Source organism: Antedon bifida, chromosome 7, assembly GCF_963402885.1.
Source record: "Antedon bifida chromosome 7, ecAntBifi1.1, whole genome shotgun sequence".
Lineage (NCBI taxonomy): Eukaryota > Metazoa > Echinodermata > Crinoidea > Comatulida > Antedonidae > Antedon > Antedon bifida.
In genome coordinates, this window is record NC_136232.1 from 10,660,388 (window position 1) to 10,681,880 (window position 21,493).

Consider the following 21,493-nt stretch of genomic DNA (forward strand, 5'->3'; position numbering starts at 1 on the left):
GTTTAAGTTTAATCGAAAGCAGAAGAAAAATAGCGGGCGCCTTTGCATGTTTAGAAAAAAATTCATTTGAAGAGGGAGGCTTGCAAACTCTGCAGGTTTGAATGTAAAAAATAGTAATCAAGATGTCGAACAACTATGTTGTTACTGCCCATAAGCCAACTGCAGTTAATGCATGTGTAACAGGTATTATTAATTGCAATTATAAATTCATTTTGTAGTAGTTATTGTTAATCAATCCTAGCTATTTTGTTTAGGCTCACATCCCACATGCGCGCAAACTTCAATGGGGGGAAAGAGGGCGATTTGATTGCGGGCGCATTTCATTTTCTTCCCTGTTAAATGTTGTGTTGAAGCATAATATGGAGGAATCATCATTTAGATCCTTCCCTGACTAATATGTTATGAATAATTACCATTTTTACCATTTTCCATAAAAAATATTGCGTGTTCCACCGTGTGTGTAATTAAATATTAATATAAATATTAATTTAATTTAAATTATTTAGGCTATTGTATTATTATTTTTTATTTTATGATTAAAAAAAAAAAATTAATTCCTAGCCTAAGCTTACAGTTTTAGAGACTACTAACTAGGGCCTATAGTAAAATGATCCAGTAAAACTACCCTCTAGCATATGATGCTGCTATATAAAATTATAAGCCTATAAGCAGGCTAGCAATTTTCTTTTTTGCATTAAGTCTCAGAAGGCCCAACCATAATTCCACAAATTTTTGCTTAATCAATTAATCTGTGTTGAGTGCAATTTTATACATTTTTTTGCAAAAATAATTATTATTCAGTACAATTTTACAAAGTTAACATAATATTTAATTTTTAAAATTTTTTATCCCAGGTAATTTTACCGGACCTAATGACTTAAATCTGATAATTGCTAAGAACACGCGTTTGGAGATCTACCTGGTCACGCCCGAAGGCCTGCGTCCTGTCAAAGAAGTCTGTATGTATGGACGAATTGGTACCTTAAAGCTTATCCCATCAGAGGTGAGAGTAATATACACTTAACGCCAGTACATTATACTTTAATCTTTATTTAATTAATTTAATTCCTGTACTAATTTAATTAATATGTTTAATCTCCTCAGAATGGTACGAAGAGCCAGCTTTTTGTTTTGACAGCCAAGTACAATGCTGCCATCTTGGAGTACAAGCAAGAAGCAAATGAGGTTGACATCATTACAAAGGCTCATGGGAATGTACAGGTATACATGTGTATTTGTGGTATCTCTCACTTATGTGTCTTTAAAAAATAAAAAAAGTTTGTGCACTAGAGAGAGTTCATAATTCAGAGGTTACAAAAGCAAAAAAAAAGTGAAGGTATATATTCTATTATATGAGGGTGACTATGCTTATTTCTAAAGATGGGTCCATAAATGTACTAGACATGGTTAAAATTCCATACTAAATAGCAATCTACTTTTTTGTTTTTCAGGATAGAATTGGTCGGCCATCTGAGACTGGACTTATCGGAATCATTGACCCCGATCGTAGAGCCATAGGTCTGCGGCTTTACGACGGACCTTTTAAAGTGATCCCATTGGACAAGGATAACAGAGAACTGAAGGCATTTAATGTCAGGTATACAATACTAGCATATTGGAAATATTAAAAACTATCCCATTCCTTTTGATGATGTTCTGTACTTAACCTTTTTTAAGTTTTTTGGAATAAAATTGATTTGATTGATGGATACATACTACTATTTTGGAAATATACAAATCAATATAATTTTATTTTTAAGGTATAAATCTGTCTGTCATTAAAGTTTATTAATCAATTAAAAAAACAAAACATTTTTTTTTTATAATAACTGAACCTGATTGATGTTTGTAGGTTAGAAGAATTGAACGTAATTGACGTGCAGTTTCTGTATGGATGTCCTAAACCTACCATCGCTTTCATACATCAAGACACGCAAGGACGTCATGTTAAAACTTACGAAATAAAAATGGCCGAACGAGAATTAGCCCAAGGACCCTGGAAGCAAGATAACGTAGAAACAGAAGCAAGCATGGTCATCGCAGTCCCACAGCCATATGGGGGTGCTCTAATCATAGGCCAAGCATCGATAACATATCACAAAGGAGAACATTACGTTGCTGTAGCACCCTCTATTATTAAGCACAGCACACTTGTGTGTTACGGCCGTGTGGATTCAAATGGTTCTCGTTATTTGCTTGGTGATATGGCCGGCCAATTATTTATGTTGTTGTTAGAGAAGGACGAGGAAGAGCCTATGGACGGTGCTTCCGCGATTGTTAAAGATCTTAAACTTTCACTACTCGGAGAGGTAACATTTTTTGTTTGTATTAAAGTAATAGTTTTAATTTTTTATCTGTATTATAATAATTAAGGACTATCTGTCTAATCTGCTCACTTTTGACCTATCAATTTCATTCTAGGTTTCAATCCCAGAATGCATCACATACCTTGACAATGGCGTGGTTTACATCGGATCCCGTCTTGGCGATTCACAGTTAATTAAGGTAATCTGCTTTTTTAAAATTTCCTAAAATTTAAATTAATGTTGACTATTATTTTTTAATGTTAAAGAAATAAAAATGCCATGCCCAATGTGAGAAATAAATTCTACCTTCATGCAATTCTAGGTTTACTCTATGGTAAATAAATAAAATATAAATATTGGAAGAATCGACCCATAATTTAGAAATAATTATTAATTTGATTTTTGTGTTTAGTTGACTGTTGAGCCAAATGAGAGTGGTTCTTACATACAAGTGATGGAGACCTTTACTAATCTTGGTCCTATTGTGGACATGTGCGTTGTTGATTTAGACAGACAAGGACAGGGTCAGGTAAGTTGCAACTGTTGAGCTGGTTCAATTAATTTCTAATGACATTTTTAGTCCTATTATTGTTTAGGAAAATCTAAAATAACTGCTGATTTAAGTTATATATTTGACCTTTTTGTTCGTAGTTGGTAACATGTTCTGGTGCTTTTAAAGAGGGCTCCCTCCGAATTATTCGCAATGGAATTGGTATTCATGAACACGCTAGTATTGACTTGCATGGAATTAAAGGTAAGAAGAAAAATCAGAAATCAAAGATAATGAGCATGTCACAAAGCCAGGTAGTTTTCAGATTGAGTGATAGAAAGAAGTCAGCAACTCAACTCCTTACATTACATTATCACCAAGCCAGCTTAACAACTTAAAATTGTAATGTAATGTAATGCGACATTTATATAGCGCTATTTCATGAAGATCAGAGCGCTGTGGACTTAGATGTTACAGCTTTTCAACAACATTCTTCTCCCCTAAGGGTCACATTGTGTCATCGGCAGCCAACTACAGCGCCATTACGTCTGTCCACGACAGTGTGTGTGTGAACTAGTACACCGGGGTAACCTCCTACTCGTCTCGAAAGATGTACTAGGTTCTTTAAAGTGCACACAAGCAATATGCATACACTGGACCTACGGTTTATAGTCATTATCCAAGAAGACTTGTTCTACCACCAGAACCATGGAGCGAGTGAACCTCGAACCCTTGCCGATGTTATGATGGATTACGGTTCCACTGTCTCAACCGTTTGGCCACTCACTCATTTAATATTATTTATGTTGCTTATTGTATTTAAATTACTTACTCTTAATTAGGTCTGTGGCCACTACGAGTACAGTCGCAGTCAGACAAGGATGACACGCTTGTGTTGACCTTCGTTGGACAAACACGTGTATTGATGTTAAATGGAGAGGAGGTCGAGGAAACAGAGTTGGCAGGGATTGAGAGTGAACAACAGTCGTTCTTTTGTGGAAATGTCTGCCACAATCAATTGCTCCAGGTAACAAAGAAACAATACCAGACTAAGCCAAGCTTAACATTCTATCTCAAATTAAATATTCATATTGTATTGTATGTAGGTTTTTCTGTCATAAATAGGTTGATTATAATTATATATACACACCAATAAATATTATTCGCTGCAATGCACTTAAACAAAAAAAACATTATTTTCCCGTATTATAGGTGACAGCTAGCTCTGTTAGACTTGTTAGCATAGAATCCAAAGCACTTGTAGCGGAATGGAAAGCGCCCTCAGGGAAGAACATAAGCGTTGCCGCTTGCAACTCTCTTCAGGTCATGTGTGCAGTTGGTAGCAATCTGTTTTATTTGGAAATATACGCTGGTGAAATTAAACAAATCAGGTAAGCTTTTTAATTACTATTGGAGATAACTATAGTGTCAAATTGTTCTTGTTTAATATTTTTGGTGTTACACACCAAGGATAGCCCACAAAGTCCTTAGAATTGTTTCCGGTGGGGTCCTTCTGGTGGTGAATTGGGCAGTACACCAGGAGACAATCCCCTACTCTTTTTCAAGAGTGTACTGTGCTCTTTAACATGCACATGCTTAACGTCTCATCTGAAAGACGGTGCACTATATACATGTATTCAAACCAGCAAGTTGGATCATAGAGAGCAGCAATGGGATTTGAACCATGGACCCAAAGAAAACCTAAGGTCTTCCACGGTTCAGCGCACAACAGAGTGATTACCACCAACTGCGCTATGCCGCTCTCTCAAAAAAATTATTTTTTATTTAAACTTCAACTTACATGTTTTTTATTTGCAGCTCTGTACAAATGGAACATGAAGTGTCCTGTCTGGATATCACACCGATTGAAGATGGCAGTGAAAAGGCAGAGATCTGTGCTGTTGGACTCTGGACAGAGATCTCTGCAAGGTTGTTAAAGATTCCTTCCATGCAAGTTCTGCACAAAGAGATGCTTGATGGAGGTAATGATATGAGAAAAAATGAAATATTGAGAAAAAACTGAAATATTTAGGAAAAAAAATTTAAATAAAAGAATATTATCTTGTAGCAATAGTCCAAGTGTAGACTACCAGTGTTATTAATTATATTTTTTTTTTCACAGAAATAATTCCCCGCTCAATTTTGATGACAGTGTTTGAGGGTCAACCATACCTACTGTGTGCTTTGGGGGATGGTTCTCTTTATTATTTCCAAATGAATACAACAATAGGTAAGTTATTTTGCCATTCAAATTTTTTAAAATGTTCTACATTTGCTTATAGATTCACTTCTAGTAGCTTTAATCAACCCCTAATTTTTACATTTTTTTTTACTTCTCCAGGCAGATTGTCAGAAAGGAAAAAGGTTATTCTTGGCACCCAGCCAACAGTTTTGAAAACTTTCAAGTCTCTATCGATGACAAATGTGTATGCTTGTTCGGACAGACCTACAGTTATTTACTCCAGTAATCATAAGCTTGTTTTCTCAAATGTTAATCTCAAAGAAGTGAACTACATGTGTCCACTTAATTCTCAAGGCTACCCAGACAGGTAAGCATTTGTTTGTGTCTTGTCCTGAATGTTCTTTGTTGTCTAAATAATGATAGGTACCCAAACTGAAAAGCACCCGTTTCTTTCGGTGCCTTTTGTAAATGTGTCAAATTATGTCAATAAATGACCGTGTTTAATCCATGGTTGTATTTGCCTCATGAATTATTCATGAATCCAGAGGTTACATGCGCGATAAAAGAACAAGGCACCTCATATTTGTTTATTAGTGTGCAGTGAGGATTAGAGGGTTAGTCTTAGGTGTGTGATAAGAGTAAAAGGGATACAAGGTCTGGTAAAAAGTTAAAAAAATTATTCAGTTCAGTTTCACTGAATAAAATAACATGAAGAAAAAGACATGAAATAAAATTTACTTTCTATCATTATTTGTTAATTTTGTAGTCTGGCACTGGCCAATGATACATCACTGATGATCGGAACAATAGATGAAATTCAAAAACTACACATACGCACAATCCCTCTAGGGGAATCCCCTGCCCGAATTGCTTACCAAGAATCAACACAGACGTTTGCAGTCACTACCATGCGGACAGAGATCAAAGATGGTTCAGGGTCCACACCGGTGCGTCCAAGCGCAAGTACTACCGCCCTCAGTACCAGCTCCAGCACGGCAAAGATGATTACGTCGAGGGATGAGAGTAACATGATGGAGGATGAAGTTGATTTGCATTCATTGTTGGTCATTGATCAACATACCTTTGAAGGTTATAACTCAATTCTTGTTTAAAGCTTTGTCTACACTTTCAAACTAGTTTGACAAAAAAAAGTATGATTTGCCCAAATATGGTGGTGATATGCCCAAATATGGTAGTGATATGCCCAAATATGATAGTGATATGACATAATAATAAATTTGAAAAATATGTCACAATAACATCACGTGACTATGCCATGATCAGTGTCGGCACACCAAGCTGACATCACTACCTTGAAAAAGTGCATGAAATGTTGGGTAAGTTTCAACGTAACCTTTTCCTTATAAACAAAATTTGTTTCAAATAATAATAATTGTTCAATTTTCAATCCCACAGTTCTTCATGCTCACCACTTCCTGCCAAATGAATTCACCACTAGCTTGATCTCTTGTACCCTTGGTAACGACTCAACCGCATACTACATTGTAGGACTGACAATGGTTTATCCAGAGGATCCGGAACCTAAAATTGGAAAGATAATAGTATTTCAATGGAGTGATGGTAAGAAAATAACTTTAATCTTTTCTCATGTAGATGTATGTAAAGTTTGTTAAAACATTTTTACTCTCGACGGTTATTTTAATTTCTAACTTTTAGGTGATCCTGCCTCATTGATTTACTTTTGTACTGTTTTTATGTCTTACTTTGTACTGTATTTGAAATTTGGTGAAATAAATGATATGATATGTCAGATCCCATTCATGCTAAGATTAAGGCCTAGTTTGAATTTACTCTTTTAAAGTGTTTTCCTTTTAAATCAATAATTCAATGATTGTTGACAGGTAAACTGGTTCAGATTGCTGCAAAAGAAATCAAAGGTGCTGCCTATAGTCTTGTTGAGTTCAATGGAAAACTACTTGCGTCTGTTAATAGCTATGTAAGTATCTTATTGAAATATAAAATCTATAATTTTGACCTTATTGTCATTTCTTACATATGTTGTATTTCTATAGGTTATGAATCTATGTATGGAGTACATGCATCATTGTCATTTCTTTAGTAGCGTTACTGTAAAATTATTTACATTAATTTTGACCTTATTGGCATTTCATACATAGGTTGTATTTCAATGAATCTATGTATGGAGTACATGTATGAACATTGTCAATTCTTAGTAGAGTTACTGTAATATTATATTACATTAATTTTGACCTTATAGGCATCCCATACATTTCATGAAATATTTTCTTCCTCTTGCATAGGTTGCATTATATAATTGGATAGATCATGAACTACGTATGGAATGCTCACATATCAACAATGTTATAGCACTATATCTTAAGACAAAGGGTGACTTTGTACTGGTTGGCGACCTCCTTCGGTCCATCACGTTACTTGCTTACAAATCTATGGAAGGTTGTCTGGAAGAGGTTAGTCAAGTAGCAATAATGATATTAGTCAATTCTTATATAGATCATAATAAGCAGGCTCTCAATAAATTGAATTAAACAGAAATTTGTTGGAAACTCTTTTGTTTGTACGGCTGACTATCATTCATGACTACATTTTTTCTTTGTATTTTAGATTGCTAGAGATTACAATCCAAATTGGATGTCTGCAATTGAGATTCTTGATGACGATACATTTTTAGGAAGTGAAAATTCATACAACTTGTTTACCTGTCAGAAAGATAGGTGAGTTTACAATAGTACATCATCATTGTTATAAGATGGGTGAGTTTACATCATCATTATATAAGTAGCAAATTACAACACTATTTGAATTAACTGAACTATTGTTTTAAAACATTGTTCCATACACATGACAATATAAAAATCACAATAATTGTTATATGCCTTGGGATTTTTTACCCAGGATTTTATAAAAAAGTTGATATAAATTATTTATTTTAACCTGCGTTTAAGTGCTGCTACTACTGACGATGAACGACAACACTTGCAAGAGGAGAGTTTCTTTCATCTTGGAGAATTCGTAAACGTTTTCAAGAAGGGCTCCCTCGTAATGCAGAATATAGGCGAGAGCACCATAAATACTCAGGGAAATGTACTGTTTGGCACCATCAACGGCACTATTGGTAAGGCATCTTAAAGAACTTTGTTTTAATACTTAATACTACTTATAAAGCTCTGTCTACACTATCAACATTTATGTGACAAAAGAAATGTGATGTTCCCATATATGGACATTATGATGTCATATAACTACCATATTTGGGCATTTCACTACCATACACTTTTTTTGATATTGTAGACAGAGCTCTAGAATTTGACATGTTTTTAACTATTTTAAATACACTTAGGCTCAGAATTGAGTTGTGGTGTTATTTGATTTTTCCTTTTATTTCTTGTAGGTCTTGTAACGAGGCTTCCAGAAGAATTCTTCAAGTTCTTGTTGGAGGTTCAAAACAAACTGACAAAAGTTATCAAGAGTGTTGGCAGGATAGACCACTCTTTGTATCCTTACATAGTGTGTAGTGTGGTCAGGGATGAGATATTCCTCTGTCTCATCCCTGTATGTTACTAAACCTTAATACAATAATACAATCCAGAGGTGCTAATATACACAATAGGGGTAAAGATAAATACGTCCATGATTACAAATTCAACATTTTATATTGTTGATGTTGTAGTGCTTATTCTCTAGTATTCCTAGAGAGCGTGGTATGACATACGTCATGTGATGTACGTCATGTGATGTATGTCATGTTACAAACATCATGTGTCATATGTCATGTGAGAGGCTTGTGTCCTTAGGTAAGATACTTTATTTCAGATTGGACGTAAAACCATTGATATACATAAACACATTTTATGATAAAGTACTTTTCTAAAGCTCTGTCTACACTATCAATCTTTATTTGACAAAAAAATATGATGTGCCCATATATGGACATGATGATGTCATATCACTACCATATTTTGCCATATCACTACCATATTTGGGCACATCACACTTTTTTTGTCAAACTAGTTTGATGTGTAGACAGAGCTTTATCCACTTTTGTATTAAATTCAGTATTGTACTGAAGACTTCACCCAAAATAAAAACTACTCTACTACTGTACAGTCATAGTGCTGTGTGGTTCTGCTAACTCGTATACTTATATTCCTTAATTTATTACCAGCTGGCGAGCTTTTAATACAGATAGGAAGACAGAACCATCAAATGGGTTTATAGATGGTGATCTAATAGAGAGTTTTCTAGATCTTAGTGCTGACAAGATGGAAGAGGTGGTGAAGGGATTACAGGTATGTAGTTATCATTTTAGAAATTGCATCAAAACTGTAGAAAACTGGGAAAAAACAATGATATACAAACCTTAAGCTCTGTCTACACTATCAAACTAGTTTGACAAAAATAGGGTGTTGTGTCCAAATATGGTACTGATGTGCCCAAATATGGTAGTGATGTGTCCAAGTATGGTAGTGATGTGCCAAAATATGGTAGTGATGTGCCAAAATATGGTAATGATATGATATGATCATCACATACAGTGTGATAGTGTAGACAGAGCTTTATAATTAACCAGAAAGGGATTTATTTACAGATCGAAGATGGGGGAATGAAGAGGGACGCAACTTCAAATGATTTGATTAAAATTGTTGAAGAATTGACAAGAATTCATTGATTGACACGCTAGTTACCATAGTTGTAAATAATAACAAATTAATACGCTTGTAGTTTTACCTAACTATGTTTGTAAAGAACACTTTTGACTGTTAGACACACCAATTGCATCAAATACTAAATTAAAGATTATGTCCTAAGATGTGATTGTCTCATATAGATATCCTTAATATATGATAGTATGTACATGAATCCTATACTACATGTAAATGGTAAATAACAGTTTTTTTGTTTTTAAGATTTGATTATCATTTTTCTATTAATTTGCCTAAAATCTTGATTGCAAGTTCATATACTATTTCAGCAACTAAATATGAATTTATAATACTACGGAAATGCATTAAGTACGTACTTAAGCATGGTTCCTACTACTACTTGTGATTGGTCAAATCACTTGCATTGCGTTACGTCCTAGCGTTACGTCTCTAGTGGGAATCACGCTTAAAGGCTTAGTATAATACTAAAGCAAGGCATTAAGTACATACTAAAGGCTTGGTATAATACTGCAGCAATGCATTTAGTTCACACTAAAGGCTTGGTATAATACTACAGCAAGGCATTAAGTACACACTAAAGGCTTGGTATAAATACTACAGCAAGGCATTAAGTACACACTAAAGGCTTGGTATAAATACTACAGCAAGGCATTAAGTACATACTATTAAAGGCTTAGTATAATACTGCTTTATTTGAGGTGCTATAGCTTCAGAAACATTTAGCAAGTTTGTAGTATACTAGATGTTTAAATTGTTCAACATAATGTTAGGGTTTACTACAAATCAAATTGACTATTGTTGCAGTAATACTGTATATCTAAATATGTAACAATTTGTAACCAATGTTTGGATATTATATACCGTATGAGAAATCATAATATCTTTTTTTTAAATTGTTTTCATTGTATTTGTAGGTAACTTTATATATTTTGTAAAGGAAATAAACGTTTCGGTGTTCTGTTATACATATACCACTCTCAAATTCCCAAATAAACGCTTCTTATATTGGAGAGTTGTCGATTTGTGATGATCGACATTTAAACTATATCATAATTCCACTGTGCTCAATTGTACACACAGTTCTGATATAATTCACTAACCAATTGATGTATTCCAAGTACCTAATTTCCTGGCAAATTAATATGTGTCATTTTTTAATACATTGTTCAATTAAATTTAATTTGTAGAATATATTGAAGCATATTGTACTATAGACTTTTTCAAAAAATGGCCAAATTTCGACCCTTTTCTTTTTCGACATAACTGGTTATGAACACTCTATAAGATTATTATAACGCAATATATGCACATATATAGCAATATTATCGAATAATAATTGAATTCTAAAAAGTGGCTATTTTGGCCATTTTTCGATAAAATCCCAGTACTATAGTACAGGGATTTATTCCAAAAATGGCCAAATTTCGATCCTTTTCTTCTTCGACATAACTGGTTATAAACACTCTATAAGATTATTATAACGCAATATATGCACATATATAGCAATATTATCGCATAATTGAATTCTAAAAAGTGGCTATTTTGGCCATTTAAAACAAAAATTCCTGTACTATTAGTACAGGGATTTTTTCCAAAAATGGCCATATTTCGACACTTTTCTTTTTCGACATAACTGGTTATAAACACTCTATAAGATGATTATAACACAATATATGCACATATATAGCAATATTATCGCATAATAATTAAATTCTAAAAAGTGGCTATTTTGGCCATTTTTCGAAAAAAATTCCTGTACTAATAGGGATCAGGGATTTTTTCAAAAAATGACCAAATTTCGATCCTTTTCTTTTGCGACATAACTGGTTATAAACACTCTATAAGATGATTATAACGCAATATATGCACATATATAGCAATATTATCGCATAATAATTAAATTCTAAAAAGTGGATATTTTGGCCATTTTTCGAAAAAATCCCTGGCTATTTTTTCAAAAAATGGCAAAATTTCGATCCTTTTCTTTTTCGACATAACTGGCTATAAACACTCTATAAGATGATTATAACGCAATATATGCACACATATAGCAATAATATCGCATAATAATTAAATTTTAAAAAGTGACTATTTTGGCCATTTTTCGAAAAAAATCCCTGTACTATAGTACAGGGATTTTTTTCAAAAAATGGCCAAATTTCGACCCTTTTCTTTTTCGACATAACTGGTTATAAACACTCTATAAGATGATTATAATGCAATATATGCACACATATAGCAATATTATCGTATAATAATTGAATTCTAAAAAGTGGCTATTTTGGCCATTTTTGGAAAAAATCCCTGTACTAATAGTTCAGGGATTTTTTCAAAAAATGGGTAAATTTCGATCCTTTTCTTTTTCGACATAACTGGCTATAAACACTCTATAAGATGATTATAACGCAATATATGCACACATATAGCAATATTATCGTATAATAATTGAATTCTAAAAAGTTGCTATTTTGGCCATTTTTAGAAAAAATCCCTGTACTATAGTTCAGGAATTTTTTCCAAAAATAGCAAAATTTCGACCATTTTCTTTTTCGATATAACTGGTTATAAACACTCTATAAGATGATTATAACGCAATATATGCACATATATAGCAATATTATCGTATAATAATTAAATTCTAAAAAGTGGCTATTGCATAATAATTTAATTTAAATAGTCCAAAAAATCCCTGTACTATTGTTTTTCGACATAACTGGTTACTATAAGTCCATAAGACCACTATCTTTTGTCCGAAGTGAAGTGTTACAATTTATAACTCTGTTGGAAACTCACGACTACTCACAGCAGCTTCTTTATAACCTGGGCGTGTGTTATTTGCTTTACTTCCATTGGATGATGAGTTGGTCACATGACCGGATTTTAGTGATGCCGTCATAATCACACCTTTTGTTCGGCCTTTTACATTCATCACTTTAGCTGGCTGCAATATTAAACAAATAATATTAGACAAGTTTTTATATTATTGGTAAGATGTTTTTCCCCCAACTCTAATTTGAACTTTATACTTTATACCAAGCTAATGCAATTTAATTGTTGTTTAATTATTATCAATTAAGTTTAAAATGAAGTCCTGTATATTTAAACATCTCTTATTACCTTATTTTGATCTTTATTGTTGCTTTTTCTCTTCTGTTGCCATTGACTACCTTTCATCAATTGTGACATTAATGTTTGGTGTAGATTAGACACATAATAAAGTGGATTGAGTACATCACACACTTCTAGCTGTCAATACATCAAGGAGTAACATTTATTAACATTAGAACATTAGATTATTGCCGCGCACACACAACACACTTCCTTTCAAAGGATCCCGTCCTCTTTCCATTTAAAAAAAAATATTTTATTCACAGGATTGCAAATAACTTTAATTAAAATCAAAGGAGAGAAGCATCAGTTAAGTTAAAGGAAGAATCAATTTAAATAACAATACTAATAAAACAGTTAAAACTCTCATATGAATTACAATAGGCTAATTGCTACGAAAATCACATTTTCTTAAGCTCTGTCTACACTATCAAAAGTCAAAAGTGTGATGCGCCCAAATGGTAGTGATATGACGTCATCATGGACACAGCACATAAAGTTTGATAGTGTAGACAGAGCTTTAAGCCTGGTCTACACTATCAAACATGCAACAAACAAATGTGATGTGCCCATATATGAACGTGATGATGTCATTCACTACCATATTTGGGAATATCAATACCATATATGGGCACATCACATAAAGTTTGATAGTGTAGACAGAGTTTTAGAACCCAACTAATCATTTTTTAATTACCTTTTCAAGATGAGAGCCGACTGCTTCCATAGCATCACTAACAACCCTGTCAACTCTATTGGAAGAACCATGTGGTAACAGAAGCTCTTTACTAGCTACAGGCTTTACTAGAAGACTTGAACCCCCTTCTGATGGTAAAATAACAAAGTGCCCTCTAGGGTTTGGTGTCTTGCCTGCGTAACTTGGCTGATCAGTGGTTGAGTTCTGGCATGTCAGTAATACCATATCCTGAAATATAATAGTTAGGAAAATAATGTTTAGTATCCAAAGTTTCAATTTGTACATTAATCTGTATATTTCAAGGGCAAAATATACATTGTACTGTACGTATATAGCATTTAATATAAAGAAATTGCATTTATTTATTTGACATTAGTAATAAATGATCAGTACATCAATAACAGCTTTTTGTTGTCGAACCTTTTCATGTAAATGTTGACAAAGAGCAGCAAAGTGTTGCTGATTGGTGTCCAATTCTTCCCAATCAAGTTTCCAACACAATGTGGGCTGCAACGCAAATGGCATTCCAAACACCTGAAGAAGAATAATATTCACAATAATAGGTATGATACATAGGTTAGGCCTTCTACATACCAATTGCAACCACAGTGCCATTGCAACCACAAGTCAATTGCAACCACACTCTGTTGCAACCACAGGTCATTCCAACTACAGTGTCATTGCAACCACTGAGTGCACTGCAACCAGAGTATTGCGACGACAGCACAATTGCAACCATACTATTTGCAAACACAGGGTCATTACAACCACAGTGCCACTGCAACCAGTGCATAACAACCACACTCCGTTGCCACCACAGTGTCATTCCAGCCACAGTGCCATTGGACCCAATAAAATTCCCCTTAATAGGGTTTCCCTGAATAGGTGTGGGACTGTACAGTACTTACAATAGACTCACAGAGACCATTAGCTCTTACTAACTTGATAGCAGTAAGTTGTATCACTGACACTGAGGCTGACTGCTTCTTGCTACCACTTGTAAAGGAATTCAATTCAGGTAAAATATTCTAAAACAGAATAAAATTACAACAGTTACACTCAGTAAATACACACATACACAAGGAAACTGATAAAAAAAAACCGAACAGAGACTTACATAACACGATGCAGTTGGTGGTAGGAGTGATGGGCTTAGTATCTGTTCTCTAATATCACATTTTAAAGTCATCGCACCTGAACCAATATCTATTTATAGAACACACAACTATTGACTTTACATAATTATATGATTGAAAGTTTAACAGTAGAACCACTATTAAGAGGATACCACTGGTACCTAACAAAGTGTACTCTTAACAGTGTTTACCCTGAACAGCAGCTGGCTGTGGTGTTAAAACATTTTCCTGTTGTTCATTTTACAGCTAGCATCCCCTGAATAGGGAATTTCCCCTGAATATTGGTTGGTGGCTGTGGTGTTTATTACTTTTTTTTCATTTCTTAGTAAAGTGTAGGAAAGGTGGGGGTGGGGGGTCCTTCTAAATAGGGGGGTGTCCCAAAGGAGGAATTTTAGCAGTTCTTACCATTTAGTATCAGATGTAGATATTCTTTATCTGTACCACAATCATACAGCCAGTGTTTGAAGTGATCACTAATGCTTAGTGTATCTAATAAAAAAATAAATCAATGATATATATAATATAGTTACATTTCTTTGTAAAAAAAAGATTTTCCTATTACTGACTGTACTATTACACTTATTGCAATTGCTTACTGTAGCCATTAGGTTGGCAATTCAGTGTAGTTTCAGTTTGGTATATATATTTTAAATCCAACAATAGTAAGATTTGTTTGTAGATATATAATGAAATAATGATACCATTTGGCAAAAATTTTCTTTGTATGATATCCATCATGGTCGCCATGTCTTCACTTGAATCAGTGCTCTGTGAGCTGTCATTCTCATCCAATGGTACCCCATTCTCTGTCTCATACACAGTCACTACTTCAATTTTCTGTGATAAAGTAAATTGAAAATAAATGTTCTACTATTAAAGAGGCAACATCAGTCGATATTTAAAAAAAAATCTTAAGCAACATCTTTTTTCTTCTTATTTTAGATGGATAGGATAGACAGATGCCTTTTTACTAGAGCTCCTGTGAATACTGTTCCGGCGAGCTCTCATATGGCAGCTTCAAAGTGCTGCAGAACGAATCAGAGTAAATGTTTTCTCTGCTTTTCTCCTTTTTTTTTTGTTATCTTAGTGCCCATATATACATCATATCACTACCATATTTAGGCATATCACATTTTTTTGTCACATAAAGTTTGATAGTGTGAACAGAGCTATTGGATATTTGATGGATGGATTTGTGTGTAAACATGCAATACAAACTAAATAATGGCATAATACTCAGATTGAGCAAATAATGATTGATGACTAATTTAAGTTCTGTCTACACTATCAAATTAGTTTGACAAAAAAAAGTGTGACATGCCCAAATAAAATATATGACATCATCATGTCCATGGGCATATCATATATTTGTCACATAAAGGTTGATAGTGTAGACAGTGTAGACTCACCCTGATGATTTCTAAGTCTATACTCTGAGCAGCTGCCTCTATCTGTCTCGCAATGACATTAACATGTTGACATGAAAAAACAGTAACCTCTAACTGTGTGCTAAAGCCACTCATCTTAAAAGAAAGAAAAACAAGTCAATCGTAAAATTGGTTTAGCTCACATTATGTTTCCTTGTAATAACGATGCTTTGTGTTGACAGATGAGTGTAAAGCTCTGTTTACACTATCAAACTTTATGTGACAAAAAAATGTGATGTACCCATATATGGACATGATGATGTCATATCACTACCATATTTGTGCATATCACTATCATATTTGAGCACATCCCACTTTTTTTCTCAAATGAACTAGTTTGATAGTGTAGACAGCTGAGCTTAAGTATAGAGTGTAAGCTTTGTTTTCTGATAGCACCTGTAAGAAGATAGACAGCTTTTCTCTGCAACAAAAATAAATATTGAATTACCTGTCTAATATGTGTTGACTGCCTATTGAACTGTAAAACAGCATCTCTTAATCCTTGACCAAATGATGTCGTACTCTGGTCCTCATGCATGTCACCTTTTAGATGTTTTAACTCCAACAAAGCATTGTAAATCTGTTGAAAGTTTCCTCTAACATTTTGTAACGGAAGCAAACACTAAAATAAAAAAATTAAATATTGAGGTTGTAGTTTATTTCAAATAAAAGTCATAATAACAGATGCATGTTGGGATTTATAGCGGGCCGCTTAAATTATTAGAATCGCCATATTTTTCACATTTTTACAATTTAAAGACAAAAAAGGTTATCGCAATAGGACCATTTAGAATTTATTTTTTCATTAAATGTAGTTTGCGATAGGGATACGTAGGAAATGGGGTTTTAAAATATGAAGTATTTTTTGGCACACAACATTATGAACAAACAAATGAGCTTAATACATTAATAATAATAATACTAATAGCCACATACCTCTGAGTACCTATGAATGGCTGATATACTGAAGTAAGGTACTCTTGGAGGGCCTGCTAAGCTGCAAACAAGAGCAAAAAACTCTTCCAAACATGAGTGTATGTTTGCACATATTTTGTTGTTAAAAGGTGGTGTAAAATCAACTAGCAACACATGTGCTGGAAAAGAGAAAATGTGGTTATTGACAGCATGTTTCATGATGATTGATACATCTACTAGGCCCTAGGCCTATCTATTAGTTTATTATAATTATATAATAGTTGGGCTAAAATAGTGCTACACTTCATCATTTTCATATTTTATTCTTGCAAAACAAACAATAAATAAAATAATCACAATTTAATTTGCCTTATATTAATTATTATATTTTATTTATTCTTTTGGATATTTGATGGATCATTTTACTAGCCTAGTAGTACCCTTAGTTACTAGGACTTGTCTGCACTAAAGTCTGGCGCTATCTAGGCCTAGCCCTAGGCTAAGTAAGTGGAGAGAAAGTAGGCTATACAGGCCTACTATATTAGTAGGCCTAGGCCCTAGTCTAGGCCTACTAATAATATAGGCTAGTAGGCTAGCTAGAGAGAGGCCTCTAGCGGCAGTAGGCTATCTAGCTAGCTAGGCCTGGGAGCTAGCACAACGCCAAATCTCATTCATAATTGAATTCAAACATCTGTACATTCATTTTATTTGTATTGTAATACACAAACTGTTACCTGGTTGTCTGTGAAATAAGATTCTTTTGTTTGTTTTGTTCGTCTGCTGCATATTGCATGTGCATGGCCGAAGTTTCACAAGTCGCCTGCCAGCCGCTCAGCAACAGGAGCCAGTCATATCGCGAAAACCGACCGGAATCCCAAATCAAAGACGACTGGATTCACGACTAAACAAACTTTCTATCAAAGTTTGACGACTATCGCCGCGCTGTGAGTGTGTACTTTTTTTTAGTATACGATTCTTTTTTTCATTTGCATAATTAATTTGAAACGCTTTTATTTTGAAAATCAGTTACTATTTTGTCAATATGCATTCTAGTTTATGTTATAATTAGAATAGTTTTACTAATATGATGAGGACCTGAAAACTAAGAAAATAGAATTAGAGTTCCTTTTTACCAACATTTCTTTATTAAATATTACAAAATTATCATTTATCATTAATTGTCATTTTAGTTGATTTAAAAATAGACATCGAAATCACAATCGGATGCGTCGCTCGTTTCATCATGCTGTTCAGGAATAGCAAGTAGAGGTTGTGCGACAGAAAGACGACGGGTAGTAATCGAGCTGCGACGTTCACCGACGACGGCGACCGGGCTCTCTGCACCGTCTCGATAACGTTGGTTGAAATCACGCTCAGTGACAAGTTCGACAGACAACACTTTCTGAAGCTTTGCCTGTTCTTCCTACGAGAAAAAATGTATACAGCATAAGTACAGAGCTATAAATTAAATTACTGAACAAATGACAATGCTGTGGATATCAGTGGCTGGATCTTAATTGAGATACAAAATAAAATAAGCCAAAAGCTAAATCAAAACGATAAAGTAAAACGTTGAGTAAAACAGCCAGAAAAATTTGCAGAGATTTCGGGCAACTAGCCCTTCATCAGTGCAAGTGAGAGTACTTAGACAAAGTTGAGAAATATGTATATTTTAGTGTAGGGCGTACCTCACTCTTGCCTTGTTGTTGTTGTTCTTGTTGACACATGACACAAGTAAGGTCATCTTTCTTCACGTTTTCGTTCATGGGCGTCGTTTCCTCCACACTCGACTTTTGTTCTTCAAGCGATATATCATCATTTGTTTTTTCTGTACCACCTGTAGGCCTACTGTTATTCTTATTAACACCACTCGCGTGGGGTATATCGTCGCGTGGTTTTATCGTCTCGTTACTTGTGGACGGTTTATTTTCAGACTTGATCGCACTACTCGGCTTGGTGTTGGTGGGAGGTGGTGGTACAACAGGGAACTCCAAATCTTCGATGACAAGGTTATCTTCAATTATAGGTCTTCTTATTACGCGTTGATATGATGTTGTTTTTTTCTTTTTTCTTGCCTTTTTCAATATCATCTCTGGATCTAAACATTTTACAAAATAGTAATTTACCATCCTGATCTTTGATCATAGTCAACGTTATATCTTCATATTCAATTCAACATAAACAAATCATAGGCAAAATCAATTGTCATATTATTTGTTATAATAGTTACCCGTCGTCATAATCAAAATTACTATCGTAATCACCGTATATTTATAAAAAAAAAATCATTTCATAGTTACCATCAGTATGTGCTTCCTTGTATGCCTGACGACGTGGAACCAATTCTTCTTCATCGGAACTGCTGACGTCAGAATCACTAGTACTCAACATGTCACACATTTCATCATAGTTCTTGATAAAGTTGGCGATATATATCGCAGCAGCACTTCTTTCACGTTGGCTGTTTGGGTCATCCCTAAAAGATACCATGTGTAACGGTTATTCAAAACAAAATACTGTAACTTGTGGTTTCATTTATTTAATATCCACAAAAATTAACGTAGGCCTACGGAAGTGACGTACCTTTGTCTATCTTGGTCTGCATTGATGGATGTTTCGGGCGAAGCGGGTCTTTCAACGTCGTGGCGGTCCTCATGACTTTTTCTTTCTTCAAAATTCGCGCACTTTTCTTGTTCGGTTGGCTCGTTCGGATCAAGTGGTAATTTCGATCCTGGGCACCCCATTACATGTTTTTAACCCCGGCTACATCACCATCGACCAATTCGACATGGAGGTCCGGTGGGGTGTGGTGGGTGAACAAGATCAGAGAGCTTGCCGTTTATTGTACTTAGCAACTAAAATGACGCGTTTACTACCGGGTTTACGCGCGAACGCGCAATTTAAGTACGCGTGTAATAACATTGCATGCTGGATACTACACATATCTTTAGCAATACCAAAAAACAAATAATTTTAGTATCAAAAGCTTTTTTTTGTCTAATCAACAATGATTATATTCCCGGTCTTTGAAATGAAACACTCGTATTAAAATTATACATTCCATTTTTTACAACTTAATTCAATTATAACAAAACAAATTAATAATAGGCCTATGAATGCAAAATTAATATCATTAAATTTCTAAAACTGACAATTATGTAAAATTATATGAATAATTAAGTCAAATGGGTTGAAATAACTAGGCCGAATCTTATTACAATTTGACATATTTAATTTACAGTTCAGTCAATTATAATTATTGATAACTAAAACTGCTAATAGTATTTAGTATTAGGCCTAGACTTTTCATGATTTTTATTATCGTTTTAATTTACTTTACCACCAAACAATCAACAACATGCAGACATTTTGCATAATTTAACTTTGGTTGAGCCTTCTATAACGTGTATATTTTGTTGGGATAAATATAGTTAACGCTCATGCCATTAAGCTTTATTTTCTATATTTTATGGAAATAACAAATTATATAATAGTCAATAATATAATATTCAATTATAGAAACCACTTTATACAAAAACAAAATATTAATAATGTCAATTTTGATAATGTAATGCATGTATGAAAAAGCAATATAAATTGTTTTGCAAATAATTTAGCTTCTAAGAAACTCTTGTTACATTATTATCTATTTTCAGACTTGATCGCACTATTCGTCTTGGTGTTGGTGGGAGGTGGTGGTACAACAGGGAATTCCAAATCTTCGATGACAAGGTTATCTTCAATTATAGGTCTTCTTATTACGCGTTGATATGTTGTTTTTTTCTTTTTTCTTGCTTTTTTCAATATCATCTCTGAATCTAAACATTTTGCAAAATAGTAATTTACCATCCTGATCTTTGATCATATAGTCAACGTTATATCTTCATATTCAATTCAACATAAACAAATCATAGGCAAAATCAATTGTCATATTTGTTATAATAGTTACCCGTCGTCATAATCAAAATTACTATCGTAATCACCGTATATTTATAAAAAAAAAATCATTTCATAGTTACCATCAGTATGTGCTTCTTTGTATGCCTGACGACGTGGAACCAATTCTTCTTCATCGGAACTGCTGACGTCAGAATCACTAGTACTCAACATGTCACACATTTCATCATACTCATAGTTCTTGATAAAGTTGGCGATATATATCGCAGCAGCACTTCTTTCACGTTGGCTGTTTGGGTCATCCCTAAAAGATACCATGTGTAACGGTTATTCAAAACAAAATACTGTAACTTGTGGTTTCATTTATTTAATATCCACAAAAATTAACGTAGGCCTACGGAAGTGACGTACCTTTGTCTATCTTGGTCTGCATTGATGGATGTTTCGGGCGAAGCGGGTCTTTCAACGTCGTGGCGGTCCTCATGATTTTTTCTTTCTTTAAAATTCGCGCACTTTTCCTGTTCGGTTTGCTCGTTCGGATCAAGTGGTAATTTCGATCCTGGGCACCCCATTACATGTTTTTAACCCCGGCTACATCACCATCGACCAATTCGACATGGGGGTCCAGTGGGGTGTGGTGGGTGAACAAGATCAGAGAGCTTGCCGTTTAT

The 21,493-nt window shown here is 34.1% G+C and overlaps 4 protein-coding genes across 5 annotated transcripts; 1 reads left to right on the top strand and 3 right to left on the bottom strand.

The window, feature by feature from the left end:
• The first annotated feature begins 54 nt into the window (after window positions 1-54).
• Window positions 55-10,833, top strand: LOC144847381 (DNA damage-binding protein 1-like). Of its 2 annotated transcripts, XR_013613736.1 has the most exons (23): window positions 55-183; window positions 855-1,003; window positions 1,105-1,221; window positions 1,452-1,597; window positions 1,853-2,309; window positions 2,422-2,505; window positions 2,719-2,835; window positions 2,958-3,060; window positions 3,639-3,823; window positions 4,009-4,187; window positions 4,615-4,778; window positions 4,919-5,026; window positions 5,138-5,345; window positions 5,745-6,067; window positions 6,395-6,559; window positions 6,841-6,935; window positions 7,261-7,428; window positions 7,583-7,692; window positions 7,924-8,093; window positions 8,370-8,472; window positions 9,144-9,267; window positions 9,567-10,136; window positions 10,180-10,833. XR_013613736.1 is itself a non-coding variant. In XM_078703694.1 (22 exons), exons 1-22 carry the CDS (start codon window positions 123-125, stop codon window positions 9,645-9,647), a joined length of 3,417 nt encoding a protein of 1,138 aa, XP_078559820.1. In that variant the 5' UTR covers window positions 55-122; the 3' UTR covers window positions 9,648-10,833. The 2 variants fall into 2 exon arrangements, 1 of the variants encoding a protein (XP_078559820.1); XM_078703694.1 differs by having other exon boundaries at window positions 9,567-10,833.
• Window positions 10,834-12,353: 1,520 nt separating this feature from the next.
• On the bottom strand, window positions 12,354-17,723 carry LOC144848200 (meiosis 1 arrest protein-like). The gene is made up of 12 exons (XM_078704912.1): window positions 17,660-17,723; window positions 16,947-17,104; window positions 16,459-16,632; window positions 15,993-16,106; window positions 15,285-15,420; window positions 14,989-15,072; window positions 14,565-14,653; window positions 14,356-14,475; window positions 13,868-13,981; window positions 13,448-13,675; window positions 12,760-12,888; window positions 12,354-12,583 (listed from the first exon to the last, which is right to left on the bottom strand). The coding sequence occupies exons 1-12, from the start codon at window positions 17,709-17,711 to the stop codon at window positions 12,413-12,415; spliced, it is 1,569 nt and encodes a 522-aa protein (XP_078561038.1). The 5' UTR covers window positions 17,712-17,723; the 3' UTR covers window positions 12,354-12,412.
• Window positions 17,724-18,082: 359 nt separating this feature from the next.
• LOC144848904 (uncharacterized) lies at window positions 18,083-19,715 on the bottom strand. The gene is made up of 4 exons (XM_078705855.1): window positions 19,509-19,715; window positions 19,226-19,401; window positions 18,614-19,023; window positions 18,083-18,348 (listed from the first exon to the last, which is right to left on the bottom strand). Exons 1-4 carry the CDS (start codon window positions 19,667-19,669, stop codon window positions 18,121-18,123), a joined length of 975 nt encoding a protein of 324 aa, XP_078561981.1. The 5' UTR covers window positions 19,670-19,715; the 3' UTR covers window positions 18,083-18,120.
• Window positions 19,716-20,567: 852 nt separating this feature from the next.
• Window positions 20,568-21,476, bottom strand: LOC144848905 (uncharacterized). The gene is made up of 3 exons (XM_078705856.1): window positions 21,234-21,476; window positions 20,945-21,126; window positions 20,568-20,743 (listed from the first exon to the last, which is right to left on the bottom strand). The coding sequence occupies exons 1-3, from the start codon at window positions 21,392-21,394 to the stop codon at window positions 20,568-20,570; spliced, it is 519 nt and encodes a 172-aa protein (XP_078561982.1). The 5' UTR covers window positions 21,395-21,476.
• Between the last annotated feature and the right edge of the window lie 17 nt (window positions 21,477-21,493).